At 40.4% G+C, this 19,548-nt stretch overlaps 1 protein-coding gene across 1 annotated transcript in view; it reads left to right on the forward strand.

The window, feature by feature from the left end:
* ATP13A5 (ATPase 13A5) overlaps positions 1-19,548 on the forward strand; it is a 100,824-nt gene that overhangs the window by 67,188 nt on the left and 14,088 nt on the right. Inside the window, exons 21-26 of the mRNA XM_046003647.1 lie at positions 110-189; positions 2,593-2,635; positions 4,563-4,672; positions 8,022-8,118; positions 10,748-10,820; positions 19,114-19,288. Of these exons, the coding sequence (XP_045859603.1) occupies positions 110-189; positions 2,593-2,635; positions 4,563-4,672; positions 8,022-8,118; positions 10,748-10,820; positions 19,114-19,288 (578 nt within the window). The remainder of the gene's footprint in view (positions 1-109; positions 190-2,592; positions 2,636-4,562; positions 4,673-8,021; positions 8,119-10,747; positions 10,821-19,113; positions 19,289-19,548) is intronic.

Below are 19,548 nucleotides of genomic sequence, written 5' to 3' on the forward strand. Positions count from 1 at the left end.
CTCCCAAGGCTATATTCAAACATAGGCCAGGAATGATTTTCAGGGCTGTTCTTTAACTTAAAAGGTGTTCCTCTTCCTAATCTTATTGCGATATTGTTTTTCTCTTCAGATTCTGGTGAATGGAACCATTTTTGCAAGAATGTCTCCTGGACAGAAATCTAGTCTTGTTGAAGAATTTCAAAAGTTAAAGTAGGTATTATTGCATATTATTGCATGAAAGGAGAGTGTATTCATTATCTATTGCTGTATAACAAATTACCTCCAAGTTTACTAGCTTAGAATAACACTATTATTTTTCATTTCTATGGGTCAGAAACCCAGGTGTACTGAGCGGAGTCTTCTGGCTTGGGACCTCTCACAAGGCTGCCATCAAGGGTCTGCCAGGACAGCAGCTCCTTCAGCACTGGAGTTGGAGGGGTCTGCCACCAGTCTCCCTTCCCTGTTGTTGGCAGGATTTAGTTCCTTGTGTGTGGTTGGGCTAAGAGTCCTACTTTTCCCTTGGCTGTTGGACAGAAGCCACCCACACTTCCTTGCTACACAGGTCATTTCATAAGGCAGTTCACAGTGTGGTGGCTAGCTTCCACAAGAGTGAGCAAGAGAGACAGAGAGAGATCATCATTTTTAATAACCTCATCTTACAAGTGATATCCCATTACTTCTGCTATATTCTCTTTATGAGAAGCAAGTCAGTAGGTGCAGCCCACACTGAAGGTGGGGCTTAAACAACATTATGAATTCCAAGAGGTGGCAAACGCAGAGAGCCATTTTGGAAGCTGCCTGCCCCAGACAGCCTTCCTCCTGTGGTCTCTACAGCATCACGTAGAGGAAGATTCTCGGCTTGAATGTGGAGAATAGGAAAAATAGGGGCTTGTATCATTTAAAACGGGAAAAATGGGGACGTGTGGGAGTCGTCACCTGGAATTATTTAAAGTTGGTTCATTAGGGAATAGGTGAATAATTTCAGCTCTTCTAGGAAAGAGGTGGAGTGATATTTTCACTGCATCCAGCCCTGGCAGGGGCTTGGGTATAGAGGCAAAATAAGAAAAAAAAAAACCGTCCTTTCTTATGTCTTTTAAAAACATAGATGACCAAGTCACATCAGAACAAAATAGTTCTTGAGACCAGACCTACCTATAACTTTCTGGGAATGTTACAATTTCTGGCCTACAGACTTCTGGAAAGTAAAAAGGAAAAGAGAACAGTGAAACTTCACATAATTGCCAAGAAGTAGTAGGTAAAATCAGGAGACTGACTTTCACCACTATTTTTTGTTGCCAAAACATTCTTAGTGACGTTTTAAGAAACTGCCTACCAACTCCTATAATGCCTTGAAGCTGGGTTAGTAACCAGTGCGTAAAATGACTATTTTACTTACATGGTCATTATATGATAGTGGCTGAAGAAAGTGATTTTACCTTTCTCAAATACCCAAGGTATTTTACCAATATATATGCTTACTTTTGAAAAGCTATATTCCCTTTAAAATCAATTCAGGAAGATAGATGCTGCCTCAGAATGAACCCTCTTCTTGATTTCCCCATCTTACTCCTCCTTGTCTTCAATGCACATAAAGTTGTCCAAGTTCTTGCCTGCATTCAGGGAACACTAGAAGATGTAAGATTCTTTGTGTGCTGTAAAGACGGATCATGGGCTTCAAGCCTGAAGAGAGGAAGCCACTTCCACAAGTGTGTGTGGTCATGACACTCATGTGAGCACATGAAATGTTCATGGGGGATCTTCATCTCTCCCAGCCAAATACTAGCTCGAACCTCATGAGTTTTTCACATTTGACCATTTTCGACTTATAAAAATGAATATTTCTTATGTTCCAACTAATAATAAGGAAAATTCTGAGAACTTCATTTTTTGCCTGTATTGATTTTGTTATTTTGTGTGTTTCTGGCAAATTGTCTCTGAACCTTTAATAGTATTGCCATTAATCAATACCCATAATGTATTATTTAACCTATAAGAGAAGACAGAGTATGTCCTGCATCAGAAATTCCTTTTCTTTGCCAACAGCTTTATATTGACCTTCTATTTATATCATGTGTTTGCACATCAAACTGGTATAACATGTTATCTCATATCACTCCAGGTTGCACCAAGATTATGTGTCTATGTCTCTGGTTTAATCTGTTCAACCATTTCCCAAGTGTTTCTCCTCCTCATGTCTAAACTCTGAGGTTTCCATGCTGTCAGCCACCAAACACAGATGGATTATGTTCTATCTGTGTGTTAGGTGAGGAAAGTGCTATGATTACGGTTGCACGCACTAAAGCTTAGCCGTAGTTGATACAATCACCCAGAACTTCTCACAAAATGTATATTCATCTTGGTGGATGTCTTTGGCAGAATCACTATACTTTCTATGTGATTGAAACAATTTAGATAACACAATAGCTTTATTTGTCTAGGAATACTTCTCTCCCAGTCATTTTCCGTCAGCCTGATTCCACATGTGTTCAAAACACACACACACACACACACACACACACACACACACACACGCATTGCATGCAAGTTGGTTGTGATGAAAATTATCCAAGTGAGGCATTAAGGCATTAATTTTTCTCATGCTTTCCCTTGCAGTTACTATGTGGCCATGTGTGGAGATGGGGCTAATGACTGCGGGGTGAGTAGAAATGACTTCAACCAATGCAGGTGGTTCCCTACTGTCCCTCTTGAGGACCCCACAGTTCCCCGGGTCTGTCTCTTCACCCTTCTGTCAGCAATCACTTCATCAGTCTGCTGTTTACATTCCCCACACCTGAGTGTGAGCTGGACACTGAGAGGTGTAAAGTCAGATGAGTCACTTCTGTTTTCTGACAACTCCTAGAATAAGAAGGACAATGAACTTCTTATTCTAGAACTTCTTAGACTCCTGTGGTTCAGACCCAGAAGGGACTCTTCACGATGAGCTGCTTTAAATCACTCATGTTACCAATACAGAAGTGAATCTCAAGGAGGTGAATTCCTTATTCTCTTTCTTTTTCTTCTTTTTTGTTTCATTTTTATTTATTTATTTATTTTGTCCCAAGTCACACAACTTGGTAAAGTCTTAGTGAAGAAAACATTTGAAGCAGATGGTTTAAAGTTTTGAATTATGTATAAACTGCATTTTCTCCCTGCTAAACTTCCCCAAGGTTAGTTTTAAAAGTTGGCTTTAATCCCAAATTCTTACCATCAGTGAAATCATAGACCAAACTATTGGGCTATTACGAACTATAGCAAGCCTAAATTAATGATTCTCAGCAGATTACATTCCATATACAAGAGAAGGCAGCACATGTTTTGGATTCTGAGTTTTGAAGATATGTTGAAACCATAGCCTACCTTGAAAATAAGAAAATATTTTTAGTACAAAATTTTCAGTACAAAACTGAAGAGTATTGCTTTGTATTTCTAAAGCCTATTAGATATTTAAGATCTGAGTAGTTGTTTACTTTCTTTTTACATATTTTCTTCAAAGTGCTATGGAAAAATGGCTCACACTTAAAGATCTCTTATACATTTTTCTACCTTACACTTCATGAGAAGCCAGTTGTTAGTCTGCTCTTCAAAACCTAGAATGAGTACCCATTGCCATAGTTATGTAGAATTTAGTCCAAAAGAAATAATAAGTGTTAAAAAGGACATAGTCTCTGTCTCCTTAAAATTCATTATCTAGTCGGGGAAAGAATCTTGCACAATATTAACTGAAACATAAAGTAGATGGTCCTAAAATATGTAATAAAGAAACCAAATACTAAGGGAGAAAAGAGGAAGAAGCAAATACTCTAATATTTATTGAATAGGAATTTAGCATGTACCAGCCGTGGTAACAAGATACTTTGTGTGCTACAGAACTACAGAAGGTACAAAATCCCATTTTATGCTCATACAATTCTTGTAGGATTAGGAACTTGCTGGCCTGCTAATTAGCCATTGTCTGTTCTGTGCACTCTCTGGGCTGCTTCTCGTCTTGATGAGAATGAATTAGCCTTTATTTCAGTGAGGAAACATGTCCTGGAGTGATCTGTGATGTATATGATCCGGTCCCTGTCTCCAGTGAAGATGCTTTCCATCCCGTACTTCATCCCAGCAGTTAGCTGGATGGCTAGATCAGGCTACGCAGGAAAAGATGAAGATTAGATAGCTTTTCCTTTTGTTCATGAAGATAGCCTGCTGAGTGGTAAGAACCGTGACAGCCCCGGCAAACGTCCACCCAAATGTTGTCATCTTTCTCATGGACTATTTGAATGAATGCTTCCATTTTCTTATCACATCTACATTCCTGCAACCAATGCACACACACACACACACACACACACACACACACACGAACACACCCACCACTCTCCTACCTTGAGGTCATTGTTTAGCTGGTCCCTCTTCAGTTGATGACTTTCTGGATCAGGAGAGGGAGGGTACTCCAGGTGGGGGAATGGCATAAGCACATACCCAGGGCTGGAATGTTCCAGTGTTATAAACTCGACAATGTTAAGAATAGCCTTGTGGAGTTGGAAGAGTTAGAACGTGGCCTGAGGAGTCCTGGGTGTAATGTGGACTTGTCGTTCTAGGCTTTGAAAATGGCTCATGCGGGCATTTCGCTGTCAGAGCAGGAAGCATCTGTGGCCTCCCACTTCACCTCGAAAATAGCCAACATCAAGTGTGTGCCTCAGCTCATCAAGTAAGCCACTACTTCCTCTTCCTCCCTCATGACTGATGGGCTCCTTGTCTGACTCTGGGCAGAATTCAACCACAATTTAAAGTGATAAATGTCCCAACAGAGGTATGGGTAAAATGTTATCAGAGCTCCAATTAAGGGACCATCAGTGCTTGGGAATGCTGGTAACAGCCACCCAAAAAGTGACTTTTGCTGAGGCTTACAAGATGAAAGCCTATGCCATGTGAATAGTTGAAAGGTAGAGTTGATATTTAAAAAACAGTTGCATTTCTTACTTCTCCTCTCCCTTATCTTATACGTTGGATGGATACTGGAACCTTCCTCCCTAGGATTGGGGTGGGTGAGGAAGCACAAAGGGAACACTGCATCAGATAACTTCCCCCAATAGTGTTACATCTCCAAGATACAAATCAGCGAAAATCCAAAACGATCACATGGAAGACTACATTTGAGGGAAGGTTAAGGAATAAAAACTTGATTTTCTCAGTAGCTCCCTCACCTCCACTCAGCTCTCATTGCTGATTTTGTCTCTACTCAATATTTGAAATGTAGTTAAAAAGAAAACATTAAGTTTTATGTTTTGTTCACAAATCTTATTCACCTGTAACAGGGTGGGGTAACTTCAGTCTATATTCACAGCCAGTGAAAGCACCAAAACTTGAGATTTATTCAAAAAGGATGATCATGAAGTTCTCCAGCATGTCCCTTGGTGCATCTGTGCATCTGAATGGGCAACTACTGGAAGGAGTCATTCACCTAAATATTCCAGTGCGATCTTTTCCACGCCCGCATCTGTTTGCACAGCAGAGAGATAGCTTGACACATCTACCTGACCCCAGGGTGCGTGTACCTGTGTCCTTCCACACCCTGAAACATCAGCACCTCCCCTGCCTCCAGAACAGCTCCTCTTCCTAACTCCTGTGTTCTCTGGTCCTTAGAGCCCTGAGAACCTCGGAGCATTTTGAACTCTTTCCCTTTTTTGTTCATAGCCAAGCGAGCATTGTGTTTTCCTGCTCTTTCAGAGACTCTCTCCAAGCCCTTTCCTTACTCTCTCTACTGTCTTAACTTTGGTTTATATCATGGCAACTACAAAATGGCAGTACCCTAGATCACGCCTTCCATCATCAACACAACTCATGGAGCTTTTTAAAATATTGTGCTTGGAAATGTGGTGGATGAAGGATGAGACCAATCTTGCCCTGGAAGACTCACATCTTAGTAAGGGTACAGATAGATAGAAATATAATCCTAGAATGGAGAATCTTCTGCCTGATAAGTGAGAAGTGTTCAACAAATTAGTTTTAATAAATTAATGCCCTAACAATGTGGTAATTTTTCCAGTAGTTCAGGTTGATGACTTAAGCCAGGAAGGAAGATTTCAGCAGAGGAGTTGGAACTCAAAGGATGGACAGAATATGTGTAAACAGGAAGGAGGTGGGAGAATATTCCAGGTTGGGAAAGTTGAGAGCCATGTTTGGCAATGGGGCTTTGACTGGAGAGTGTAGAAGCCCAATGGCCCAGTTGGGCTAAGAAGCTTCTCAGGTGGGAGTTACGCAGGATAAGCTGGAGTGCCAAGTGTGGAGAGAGTTTAAACTCTTGGACAGTTGCACAAAGTGCCTACTTGATCCATCCAAAAGGCAGTTGCATTTGAACTTCAGATGCTCTGTCTTACACATGTGACCTAATGCATCTGTGAATGCAGTGTAGTATTTTAAGATCCAAGTCATGATGTAAAATTTCTCTAGTGGCAGATGGTTTAGTAAGACTTTGGGTAGAAGCTCTTTGCTTTTATATTTCATAGATTCATAAAAATTAGGTGTGGTTCAGCTCTGTTAGGCTCATTTTACCCTTGCTATCCTTGATGCATGCTTATTCCTGGGAAAGCATCCCTCCACCCCAGGCACACTGAGATATAGTTTTAGATGCGTAGATCCACAGGTTCTAGTTTGTGTCTTTTGAAACATGATTAACTTGTTGCTCTAGTTGAAACGCTTCAGGACAAGGATGGTACCTTATTCCTGTTTGTATTATCATGCCCAGTACTAAGCTGGATACATCAGAACATTCGAGGAATGGTTGCGGAATGCATAAATGATGAGTTAGCTTCTTAAAATTCAACATCATTAGGAATAGTGGTAATTTTGGAGGCTTGTGCAAACCTCCCTTATACTTTCCTCAAAATGGCTTTTTGCATTTGCCTTTGGATCTGGGTGCTTTCATTTTTTCTGGAAAGGTACACACAAAAGGATAAAAAGGATGAAACTACAAAGTTTACGTGAGAAATCGGTCCAGGCTTCACATGCTGGCCCCTCCTCAGCTTGTGGGTTGCTCCATTATGCATTGAAAACAAATGGCAGTGCCTTAAAACTGGTGGAAAACATCTGGCCAATGCATCCTGGCCCGTCTCTCCCAAACCTTCTCATCATGTCTAAGGAGAAGTGGTTACTAGTTTGGCTTTTAAGGTTTTCCTTCTTGGGTACCCCTTCCTTTGACAAAGTGTTCAGGCAGTGCAAATGTCCATGCCACAGAGGGAGGACGTGGGCTGCCTCCCATGTGAATTCACTTCTGCCATGACAAGAGCAGGCTACAGGAGGGGTTGTTTGCCAGGTTTCCTCACTCCTCCATTGTGAGCTCCTGCCCCACACTGTCTTCTTTGCCTGTCATCACCCACCACTGAACCAAGCCTCAGTTAAGGGAATAAGAGCTCAAACAGCATTTTTTAAAGGGAAATGCTTACTTTTTAACCTGCAGTTTCTACTGTTGTTTTTATGTCTTTGAACTCCACACCGGCTCAGATTATTACCATGGGATCTTCCTGGAGCATTGAAACTAACAAAACCCCATTCATCTCACATATTGGAGTCACAGCCATGCTTCCTAATATGCAAGAACACCTGTCCTTTAGCGTGAAGTCTCTGTGGGACTCTAAAACGTACACAGTTCAGTTCTCAGAAGCAAGTTGTTAGGATATAACGAGTCACAGTCGAATCAAAGCTTGACATTTTGCACCTTATCATGATGTCTTGTGTTCATAATATCCATGTTAATCTTTTTAATTCACTGAAAATAAAGACTGTGCCTGATTCATTTATATCCTCCACGATTCTAAGCAGAATGTTAGTACCTCATCAGTCCTAAATAAGAGTGCGTGCATGAGTCAGTGAGTGAGGTCATGATTGAAGCAGAGAATGAATGAGCAAATGAGCGCTTCAGTAAATAATCGAGAGGATGAATCACTGATTAAGTGAATGTATATCAATAAGCTATTAAACTTGAACTCTGTTTGAAATATAAGAGATTGAGAAATGTATATCATGCATAATCAGTTATTTTTATTTTTATTCTCAAACAGAGAAGGCCGAGCTGCTCTGGTTTCATCCTTCGGGGTATTTAAATACTTGACCATGTATGGCATAATCCAGTTTATTGGTACTTCACTGCTCTATTGGGTACGAACCTAAATAATTTCTTCCCAGTTTTAATTGCATTTACATCACTGGTTTATTCTTTGGGGTGTGGCTCCTACATTGGATTTAATGTTTTATAAATAAATGACATTTCTCAAAATAGATGTCTGCAAACTTGGGAACTTGGCATAACTGCACATGACACATGGAGCTGGAAATAAGTAGCTAGGGATCAGTTTTCTAGGAGTGTTGTTTTTTCTAGATAACTGGAGACACTTGACCTCTTCAAGCATCTATTTCTTTACTTGGAATATGAAGAGAGCTTCAGAACAGCCTAAATATAACTCAGCAGGAAATGCATCAGTCTCCAACTATGGAATATTTTTGACAAAAGACTAAGAGGAGATAAAAAGAAAGAGAAGTTTTTGAATTTGACCTTGAAGCACCAAGAACTAGAAAAACTCCCAAACCAGAAATTTACTGCTGAACCTGGTCAGAACGTACGCACTTAGACATGCCATTAACAAAGGATTAGTATTTTAAAATTTTTAAAATATATTTATTTATTTATTTAACAGAGAGAGAGAGCAGCAGAGGAAAAGGGAGGAGTAGACTCTCCACTGAGCAGGGAGCCCAATGTGGGGCTCAATCCCAGGACCCCAGGATCATGTCCTGAGTGGAAGGCAGACAGTTAACTGACTAAGCCACCCAGGTGTCCCTATTTAAAAAAATTTTTAAAAAGATTTTTGAAATTAAATGATAAAAATGAACATTTTAAAATTAACTAACTGTATGGAAGAAATATGTATAAGTCAAAAGTAATCTTCATTAATTCAGTCATAGCTTGCTCTACAGTGAGATGATCCAACAGGCTCAGGGAACACTTCAAGGAGGCAATTATTATACTGTTTTTCTGAGACATTTGAGAGATGAACGAGAGGACCACAGGCCTCTAGCATCTGGTGGGCTGTTGTGTGCAAGAATCACACACAGAGGGTTAAGTGGCAACCAGGCAGATTAGAAACAGGAACTGGGTTGAGAGTCAGGAAACCTAGATTCAAGTTCTACCTCTATCACTAAGAACACCTTAGATTTTGCCCTTGGCCAAGCCCTTATGTGCCTCTGGGAAATCAGGTTGCAGATTTCCAAAGTTCTCCATAGTTCTAGGAAAGCAGCTTCTAGAACAAAAACCAAGGCTGCCTTGGAAAATTTCTCCCTGTTCCATCTCACCTGCATTCTGAGGGGAAAAGAATGAGGAAGAAATGTAGGAAGACAGAGAGAGAGTTGGAGAACCTTGGGGAACAATTTATGGGGATGAGGAACAATTTATGTCTTCTCAAAAATATGAAAGACATGCATAAAGACATGTCCACATAGAGAGAGGCCACTCTGCAGCCATTCATTCTGATGGTCTAGACTTAACTAAAAGTGTTCCCCAAACACTTAACTAAAAGTGTTCCCCCCAAAAAATCTTTTTTTTTTTTAAAGATTTTACTTATTGATTTGAGAGAGAGAAAGAGAGTGAGCACCAGCGGGGTGGAGAGCAGAAGGAGAAGTAGACTCCCTGCTGAGCAGGGAGCCTGATGCCGGGCTCAGTCCTGGGACTCTGGGATCATGACTGAGCCAAAGGCAAATGCTTAAACCAACTGAGCCACTGAGGTGCGCCCTCCCACCCCACAAAATACCTTTAATCAGAAACTTCAGGGTCTTGGGTTCACACTCTAAAAATCCAGAAATACTTCTTATACGCATGAATGTGGTCCCCAATGGTTCAAATCATAATTTAGTGTTCAGTCAGCAGCCATGAAGCAGAGAAACAGCTGGCTGCAACAGGTATTGCAAAGTAAGTTTCTGGTGGTAATGAGTTGACCTTTATATAAGACTTCATAAACGTGAATTTTAGACAGGTTCTCTGTCTACACAAACCTAGGAAGTCAAGCATACCAGACTGAAGTCTGCAATGGGCTTACTTGGGGTAGGCGGTACTTGTTCAGTTTGTGAAAGTGAATGAACACCAAGAGAACGATATTGTGAACTCAATCTATGGATAAAGATGGAGAGTAATACCTGTTGAATGATTTGCAGCTTGGATTTCAAAATTTTAAGTTTGACGTTCCCAATGGGTATCTTATGTTGAGAATTCAACTGTCCAGGCGGAGACTACAGCTGCCAGATTACTGTGGCCAATAAAGAGGGTGTTTCCCAACTGGCTGACTCTCATTGCTAATATGGAATTAAGGGAAACACTGCAAAAATCGTGATCTGGTTTCATTCTCTCCAATGAGATGCTAAAGATTGTAGGTAAATTACTTCCTTTTTAAAGAAGAAAGAAAAATAACTTGCTTCCTGACTACTTTCAGAAAGAGTTTTGGCAGTGATAACAATGCTGCAATGGCAGAAGCAACAATTCCATTTACTTTTTGTTCAAGATTCAGTTATTTATTTATTTTTAGAGAGAGAGAGGGAGAGAGAGAAAGAGAGCCTGGGAGGGAGGGACATAGGCAGAGGGAGAGAGAGAATCTAAAGCAGATTCTGCACTGAGTGCAGAGCCAGAGATGGGGCTCAATCCCATGACCCTGAGCTCATGACCTGAGCCAAAGCCAGGAATTGGATGCTCAACTGACTGAGCCACTCAGGTGCCCCTTTCTATTTACTTTTATTTCCTTTGCAGCAACTACAGCTCTTTGGGAATTACCAGTACCTCATGCAAGATGTAGCCATTACTTTGATGGTCTGTTTAACAAGTAAGTGTTTTAGCAAAGTAAACAGAATTATTTGTATTTATCCATGACACTCCAGAAATGCTCACACATACTGAAGCTTCTGAGAAAGATGCACCTTTATGTACTAAACCCACATCACCTGTGAGTTTTTTGAAAGAGGTGTTGGAGTAAGTTGAGTCTTGAAGTCCTCAGATTTGGCACTAAAACATCCTGATAGAAAATAGGTCTTAGCCTCATAAAATGATCAGTGTTTTCTGAGTTCTTCATCAGTGTGTGTCTTTTACATAGAAAAATGTACAAGAAATCTAGAAAGGGAAATCTTTAAAACCCAAAGGTCACTTTCTATTATTCAGCTATACTTCACATTGACATAAAACCAGATTTTTGCTAGGTCTTTGACATGTGAAAACAAATGCTAGCATTTAATTCTAGGAATTCTATCAAAAGCAAGGTGTGGCTCACAGTAGCTATTGCTCATTTCCTTCCTTTGAGATGACACTGATAAAGTGTTTGCTATCAAAGAACTCAGGGCTTCATACTAACTCTTAATAAGCAAGAAAGGTGACTACCTCAACAGAGAGCAAAGAAAAAGAATAACATAGTCATCTCTTTTTCCTTGTTCAACAATGGAAGTGTTATGAAAACTAACATAAAACATCAGGCAATGCAGGATATTAATAACCTTGAGAATTTCATGTAACATCTTAAAACATGAAACTGATACAGGAATCGTTTATTATATCAACCCGATGACAGAAGTTACCAGCATTAGAGATGTAAGTAACATCAGTTTTGATTCCTCAGGCTGAAATATATATTCATAGTCCATTAACATATTTTTCTGTGTGCTATTAATAGTCACATGACTGGAACATTTTGAATCAGTGATATTGCTTTTGCAGTGTTGGACATTTTTAAGTAATTTGTATGATTTATTTGTGAACATGGTCGATGATGCTAAAAAAAAAAAACACCAAAAATACACCAGGAAGTTCTAGGAGCTATGCTAGAAGGCAATAGCATGGTGGAGAAGGCCACGGCCATTTTCGATCACTCCCTATCTCTGTGAACTTTGGCAAACTGCTCATGAAATAATTTCTTGATATGAGATGTCGTTGTAGGGTTGAGAGGATCAGACATAAACGATGCGTGTGAAGTGTACAGCAGTGTGCCACACACCGTAAGCTCTTGTCACAACACGAGTGCTATCACCTTGCACCTAGTCTTCTATTTTTTCAAAATGACTGGCTAACTCAGTGAACGCTTGAACAAAATTAGACTAACTACAAGTAGATTGATTAGAAATCCAAAAATATGGATAGTGTGTTTGGGGTAATTTTTTAAAGATTTTATTTAGTTGTTTGTTTGAGAGAGAGAGAAAGAGATAGAGAAACAGAAAGAGATGGGGGGGAGGGGCAGAGGAAGAGGAAGAGGGAGAATCTCAAGGAGGCTCCGAGCTGAACAGAACCTGATGAGGGGCTCAGTCTCATGACACTGAGGTGAAATCAAGAGTTGGATGTTTAACTGACTGAGCCACCCACGCACCTCAGTGTTTGTTTTTTTACCCTCTGCCTTCAATCACTATTGTTTTTCCATCATTGCAAACCCAGTCATCCCACAGGCAGATCATTTCCTGGTCAGTATCAGGTATTAAAATGATCTCATCTTTAGACATTAGTCTAGACATTGTAAGCTAACATTTCACGTTTTCTTCCAGTTCAGACTTTTTCTTCCTCTAGATCAAGCCTGACCTTGGAGCAAGCAGTGGAAGAGAAGGCCATGGTCTCTGCTTTGCTTGTGTTGCTGACTCTCCACTCTTGCTTCAGAGACTCTGGGAGCAACAAGAGCAAATGACTTTTTACTTACATGGGGGTATTGTAGTCTGTCCTATCAAGTGTCCTCTAACATGGCAGCCATCTAAAATTCACATTCACAAGTAAATCATACAAATTGCTTAAAAATATTCAATATTGCCAAAGCAGTATCATTGATTTAAATTGGCATGGGACTCACTGGTGAGTTCTTGGGCTCTTCAGAAATTCCTGCAAATTACTCTGAACTAGTCTACTCCCTGACATGGGTGGTGCTCTTACTCTCTGACTCCTCAGGATTCCTCTGAGCAGCTGCCTTCTAATGGTATGCACCATGAAGCATTTTTCTATTGCTCGGTCCTCTACCCACACCGGGCAGAGTCCTTCCAAGACAACTCTAGCCTGGCTCATTTTCATTGTTTCTACCTGACCTACCAGATAGTGGATGTAGCCTGCTCTCACTGCTGCCTTCTGTCTTTCCCTCTGGTATTGCAACCAGAATGAACAAGCTAATCTCCGCCTCCCAAAATACTTCAGGTCTCTCCTGGAGGGGTTCTTATGACCTCCCCTCATTTTGGATTGGAATGATGCCAGGAAGAAAATCACAGTTCTTGCTACTCTTCACAATTCCCTTTAAAAAATCTCTTAATAGTTTCTATGGTTTTATATATTCTGCACATAGGTAATTGCTTGGGGTTAGGGGCGTGCTCACAGTTGAGGGACCAGTGTGGATCCCTCTGAGTGGGTACAATGGAAATAGGCCGTCATCTCTCTTTTCATTCAGTTAGCAATTACCATTCATGGTCAGCAAATATAAGGCTCAGCAAGGAAAGGCCCAAGCAAAGGAAAAGCCCCATTTAATATCCTCTTAGATGTGTTCATCTCCTACTGTATGTTAGGCACATAGGTGCCTGGGACATAAAAAGCCTCGTCACTGAAGTTTACAGTTTAGTGGGGTATTCACATACATGAAAAAAGAAATGCAAGTCAAAAGTAGCAAGTGCTAGAAAACAATGTATACTTTGGGAGCTCAGAGAAAGGAGAGATTATAAAATCTTGTGGGAACAAGACAGGCTATATATAGATAAGCAAGTACATAAATTAATTAATACATGATGGCGTTGTTTTTGTTTCATACTAACTTAAGCTTGAGGTCAAAGCCCCAATCTGAAAAGGCAGGCACCTTGGTGAGAGTGAGAGAGAAGCAACAGGTGCTTTGGATGTTCAGAGAAAGGAGAGATTGTTGCTGAAAATCTGGGGTTAGGGAAGAGCTAGCAATGTAGAAAACAGAGAAATACTAAGGATTGCTTTGTGGAAGAAGTAACATTTGCATCAAAATAGAAAAAGATGGACAGATTTAAAAAATCTTTTCCTAAAGGATGGGTACTTCAAGTAGAATGAAGCAGCATGATCAAGAGAGAGCTGGGACATGAGTTTTTCAATTTGACCATACTGTAGGGTATGTGAAAAGAAATAGCAGGAGATAAAATTTGAAAAGGTGAGTCAGATCAGATCACAGAACTTGACTTCCAGGCTGGGAACTGTGGACATTCATCTGTGGATGTTAATAGTCATTGGCAATTGGACAATCAATGTAAAATCATTCTCACCAAGGGGCCTGCCTTTCCAAGTTCCGGGATGAGGAATTTTGACCTCAAGCCTGAATTAGTAGAGGACAAAGACAGCACCATAATATATTTAATTAATTTAGGTACTTGCTTATCTATATATACTTTGTCTTGTTTCCATAGGTTTTTAAGGCAACACAAAAGCAGCTAATAAGACAAGATATAATATGTTAAAGGGAAATCAAGGAGAAAAGTAAAATGAAGTCAGAGAACTCAATTAAGAAAATGTATGTCTTAAAGCCCAATTTGACCCTAAAAGTTACCAAAGTCATTTTAAAAGGAAATTGTTCTAGCTGCCTCTCTACTCGTTTTAACAAAACCCACTCAAAGTAGATCAAGAAAAAAGAAGTAGGGGGATGTTTAAGAACATAATTCTCAAAAGAAAAAAATCTGAGAATAGAAACTCAGAAGCACCTGGGGTCAGAGCAGGTCTAGAGCACTAAAGGGTAGAAAGCAGAGGCCACCTTTTTTATTTCCAAGAGGCCATCTTATCTCTTTCTTCTTCTTTCTGTTCTTACTGTTTTTGTGTGACTTCTACTCATTCACCTTGAAAATGACCCTAAATGGTGACTCTACTATTGAATCTCCATAACCTTTCTGTTTGTCTTTGGACAGCTAATTAGCTCAGCCTCTCAGTGTCTCCTTTGCAAATATTTTGGAGAGAAAATTCATTGACCTAACTTGGGTAAAATGTCGACTTCTAAGCCAGTCCTTTCTGTAAATAAAGATGAGGTCATGTAATTTAGCTCAATTTAGGCCAACCACTTCAGCATATGGAAGTAGACAGTGTCCAGAGAAGACTGTGGGAGGGAACCCATCCATTATATAAATACCTCTCTTACATAATTCCATCAGTGCTTCAGGGACTCCTCACATTTTTGGGGTCTTGGTCCCTTTGGAGAATCTCATGGAAGACATAGATCTTTTCACCTTAAAAATCTCATGAGGCACATTCAAAATTTTGCATGTAGTTCAGGTGGGTTTGGAAGCCTCTGAAAATTTGATGTACATGGCTTGAGATGTCCCTTATATAAAGCTAAGCCAACTGTTTAGGAAAAGCATGCTTACCTTATATCCAAATGATGCTGAACAACTAAAAAGTAGACTTTGAAAATGTCTTCCTACTTAGCAGGCCCTGTACCAGGTTCAGCGAGGGACAGATAGTGGGATGAGACAGGGTTTCCTCCTTCAGGGAGCTCACGATCTGCTGAGTGCATGTGTAAATGACTGGATTTAATGCAAAGACATCCTCAGTACATAGCAGCAAAATGAGTAATGGGCTGTGGAAACTCAGAGGAGGGAATGATTAATTCTGAATGAAATAGAGCACTTCACAGGCTTACATTCCTCTGCATACGGTATGATAACATATATCATCACCATTTTAAGGAAACCTGGACTATTCAGTAAAAGTTCTGACTGCTGAGAAATAACAAGCTGGCATTGTAGGGCTCCTCATTTTATCCTTTTCAGTTCAGGAAATCCACACTACTGCAATATGCCATAGAGCAGAGAATGGGGGGGGCTTTATAATTAGGCAGACTTAAGTTTATATTACCACCCTGTTGCTCACAAACTATGGGTCTTTAAATAAGGGACCCTACTTCTCTGAACCTCATTTTCTTCACTTGTAAAATAAAAATAAAATACCTATTTTGCATTACTTTTTTTAAAATTATTTATTTTTTTTATTTTGAGAGAGAATGAGCAAGTGATAGGGTCAGAGAGAGGTGGGGGTGGGGGCGGAGAGATAATCCGAAACAGACTCTACGCCCATCACAGAACTCAAGGCAGGACTCAATCTTTCAACTCTGAGGTCACAACCTGAACAGAAATCACGAGTTGGATGCTGAACTGACTGCATCACCCAGGTGCCCCTTACATTGCTTTTTAACAAAATAATGTTTGTAAGACACTTCACGGATATTCAGGTTCTCTATCAGAAAGCATTAGAATTTTTAATATGGAAATAGTTAAAATATTCATTATGTAGGGACTCTGCTTCAATCAGCTATTGCCACAATAATACTGTATAACAAACCTCTCCCCCCAGTTCTGTGGCTTACAATAACCACTCTTCCTCTGTAGATAGACTGTCATTCAGCTCATCTAGGTCAGCTGAATCTGGTCAGCTTTAGGATGTAGATCAGGTGGTCTCGGTCCAGGCTGTGGGTTTCGTTCAGGTCTGCTCCACATTTTACATTCTGGAACCAGGCTGGAATGACAGACTTGGGCATGCTCTCATTGTGATCACAGAGAGTGAGGTTGGCCACACAAGCACACCTGAAACCTCTGCAAACATTGCTTTGGCCTCAGAAAAATCACACAGTGAAACCAAAATTAAAGACTGGTAAAGTGCATTCTACCACCATGAGGCCAATAATTCAAGCCAGTATAGTGTCTGAGGTAATAGAAAAGTCAGAAACTCGGTGAGCCTCTGAGAAAGGGAGGACTGGAGAGGTAGAGCCAAATGCATAGAGATACAGTTGCACCTCTCTCCATCACCCACAGCCTCTTCATGCGCTTCGTAGCCATCTTCTTCCTTGAGTATAGGAACGTGGAAAAAACTCCAAGCATGGCAGCCTCTGCCTTCTGTGGCCAGAGCACAGTATCTTTGCGTTGATAAGAGGCCACACTGTGTGCCTCTTCCTTGCATGCCATGCAATGACTTCTCCCACCAACTACCCAGAGTGAGGCCAAACTTCGCAAGTTAAGGGCACAACGTCCTTAAGACTGTCCTTACTTCAGACCTCAACCATAAGTTTGGGTCCCATTCACATTTTTGACCAGCTGGCTGCAAATGTGGAGGTTCTCATTTTCTCCTCAGGTTCAGTAATTCATATCAATAACTCACAGAATTCAGGAAAGTGCTCTACATAGGTTGATAGTTTCATTATAGCAAAGGGATACAAATCAGAACCAGTTGAAGGGTGGTCTGGTGAAAGGATCCCATGGTGGGAGGATCTCAACACTTCCATTGTCCTTTTCCTGGGGTGTCCGTTTGCCCTACTTTCCTGGCACATCCATGGCGACAATATGCAGAGTATTACCAAACAGCACTCACCTGAACTTTGGTGTCTTGTCTAGAATTTTTATTGGGTTTTTCTTATGTAGACGTTTGATTGAATCATTGGCCATGAAGTTGATCACAATCTCTAGCTTTTTTTGTGGCATGGCCAGTTCCATCCTGAGTCATCACTTCATCACCAACTTTCTTTTGGCCCACCATCTGTGATCTTGTTTGCATGCCATCAGGGCTACCATGGATAAAAAGACACTTTTGTCAACTCAAGAAATCCCAACAATTTAAAGGATACATCCCAGGAACTGGGAATAAAGGTCGACCAAATTCTTTATTACACAACCCTTCTGTGTTTTTCCATCAGAATTCAAGCTCTTCAGGGCAAATGAGATGTCCTCTTCATCTCTGCATACCCCATGGTCTGTAGCCTAGCATCCTCCTGGGGAAACACTGATTAAATTGGTAAAGCTAAAGCCTTAGATCGTTATAGAGTTTAGAGTAAATGAGTCGGGAGAGACTTTGGAGACCATTTGGACATTCCTACACATTCACTTTCTACATGAGAAATGAAGTACCAGAGAGTCCACGTGATTACCCAAGAACCCACTGAGCAAACTGAAGACCTACTTTAGAGTGTTATCATCCCAACTGGACACCTGCTCCTACTGCCTTGCCCCTACATGCATGAACACAAACCTAATCATATGTATCCTACTTTTTTTCTTTACATCAAAGAAACCAGCTATAAAAAAGGAAAAGGCAATAGATATGAAGATAAGAACTGAAACCTGACTATAATATAAACCTTTGAATGCATTGTATCTAATTCCTGACCTTTCCATGCTTCTTTCCTGTGATGCCCTAAGAAGTAAAGTACATTCCATTTTCATCAGCTTGTTAGAATATGGGGCTTCTAAGAAGAATGCAGTCATCTTTTCTTATAGTTGTTCTATTTAACCTCTGCCAATTGTCAAACCTTTAAATTTAAAAAAAATACCTTAGGATCAAAACTATAATACATTTTAACACTCTCATCTGGAAGCCAGATTATTTTATGAGCTCTTTTCCCTGACCAGCTATAATGTGTTCTAGCAGTTCTCCATTTATGTCTTAACCAGGATGGAACAGAACACACCTTTAGCATCTATCCTGGTACACTGAAGTACTCAGAGAATGTTGACTGAGTGAAAAATAAAATGAGTGCTTTTAAAAAAAAATCACCAGCATATGAAGATTAATCTAGCCTGATGCCTCTTATGTTCCTCTTTTTTTTTTTTTTGAAGATTTTATTTATTTATTTTTCAGAGAGAGAGAGCACAAGACAAGTGGGGGAGAGGCAGGCAGAGGGGGAAGCAGGCTCCCTGCTGAGCAAGGAGCCTGACAGGGGATTCAATCCCAGGACCCTGGGATCATGACCTAAGCCAAAGGCAGATGCTTAACTGACTGAGCCACCCAGGCGCCCCTTATGCTCCTCTTCTTAACTCCCCACCTTCCCACCACTACTGAGAGAGCAGAGTACTCCTTATTCAGATGAAAGGCCACACTCTATTTTACCTACCATTCCTGGTCAGTCTGGTTATGGAGAAAATATTTGCACCATGAAACATGGTAAATGTATAATTAGCAGAACTTTTAAACTTATTGGTTTTCATTTCTGAAGGTGAAACAAAAACATGGAAGAGGCAAGGGCTGGTAGCATTGGCTATGCACCTAGGCAATGTGCTTATCTAGTTATAAAGCCTCATTCATGTTTGCTGACTCTGAACCCTAATGCAAGTCTCGAGATAAGATGCATCCCAATTTTTACTGTCAATAATGAAATCATAATAGGGGAAAATGCATTTGTTTTTCAGTGAGTTCTACTCATGCCTACCCAAAGCTGGCTCCTTACCGACCAGCAGGACAGCTCCTCTCTCCACCTTTGCTGCTCTCAGTCTTTTTGAACACCTGTTTCACCTGCATCGTGCAAATCTGTGCATTTCTCTATGTGAAGCAGCAGCCCTGGTATTGTGAGGTCTACAGATACAGGTAAAGTTCAGTTTTTTAGTTTTCCTTTCTAAAGGTGATACAATGAGTCCCCAATGTCATTGTACAACTTGTTTTGCACATATACCCTAAATTAATTAATTAGTTAATTAATTTTTTATTTTATTAACATATAATTATTATTTGCTTCAGGGGTATAGGTCTGTGAATCATCAGTCTTACACACTTCAGAGCACTCGCCATAGCACATACCTTCCCCAATGTCCATAACCCAGCCACCCTATCCCTCCCCTCACCCTCAA

The sequence above is a fragment of the Meles meles genome, chromosome 4 (genome assembly GCF_922984935.1).
Source record: "Meles meles chromosome 4, mMelMel3.1 paternal haplotype, whole genome shotgun sequence".
Classification (NCBI taxonomy): Eukaryota; Metazoa; Chordata; class Mammalia; order Carnivora; family Mustelidae; genus Meles; species Meles meles.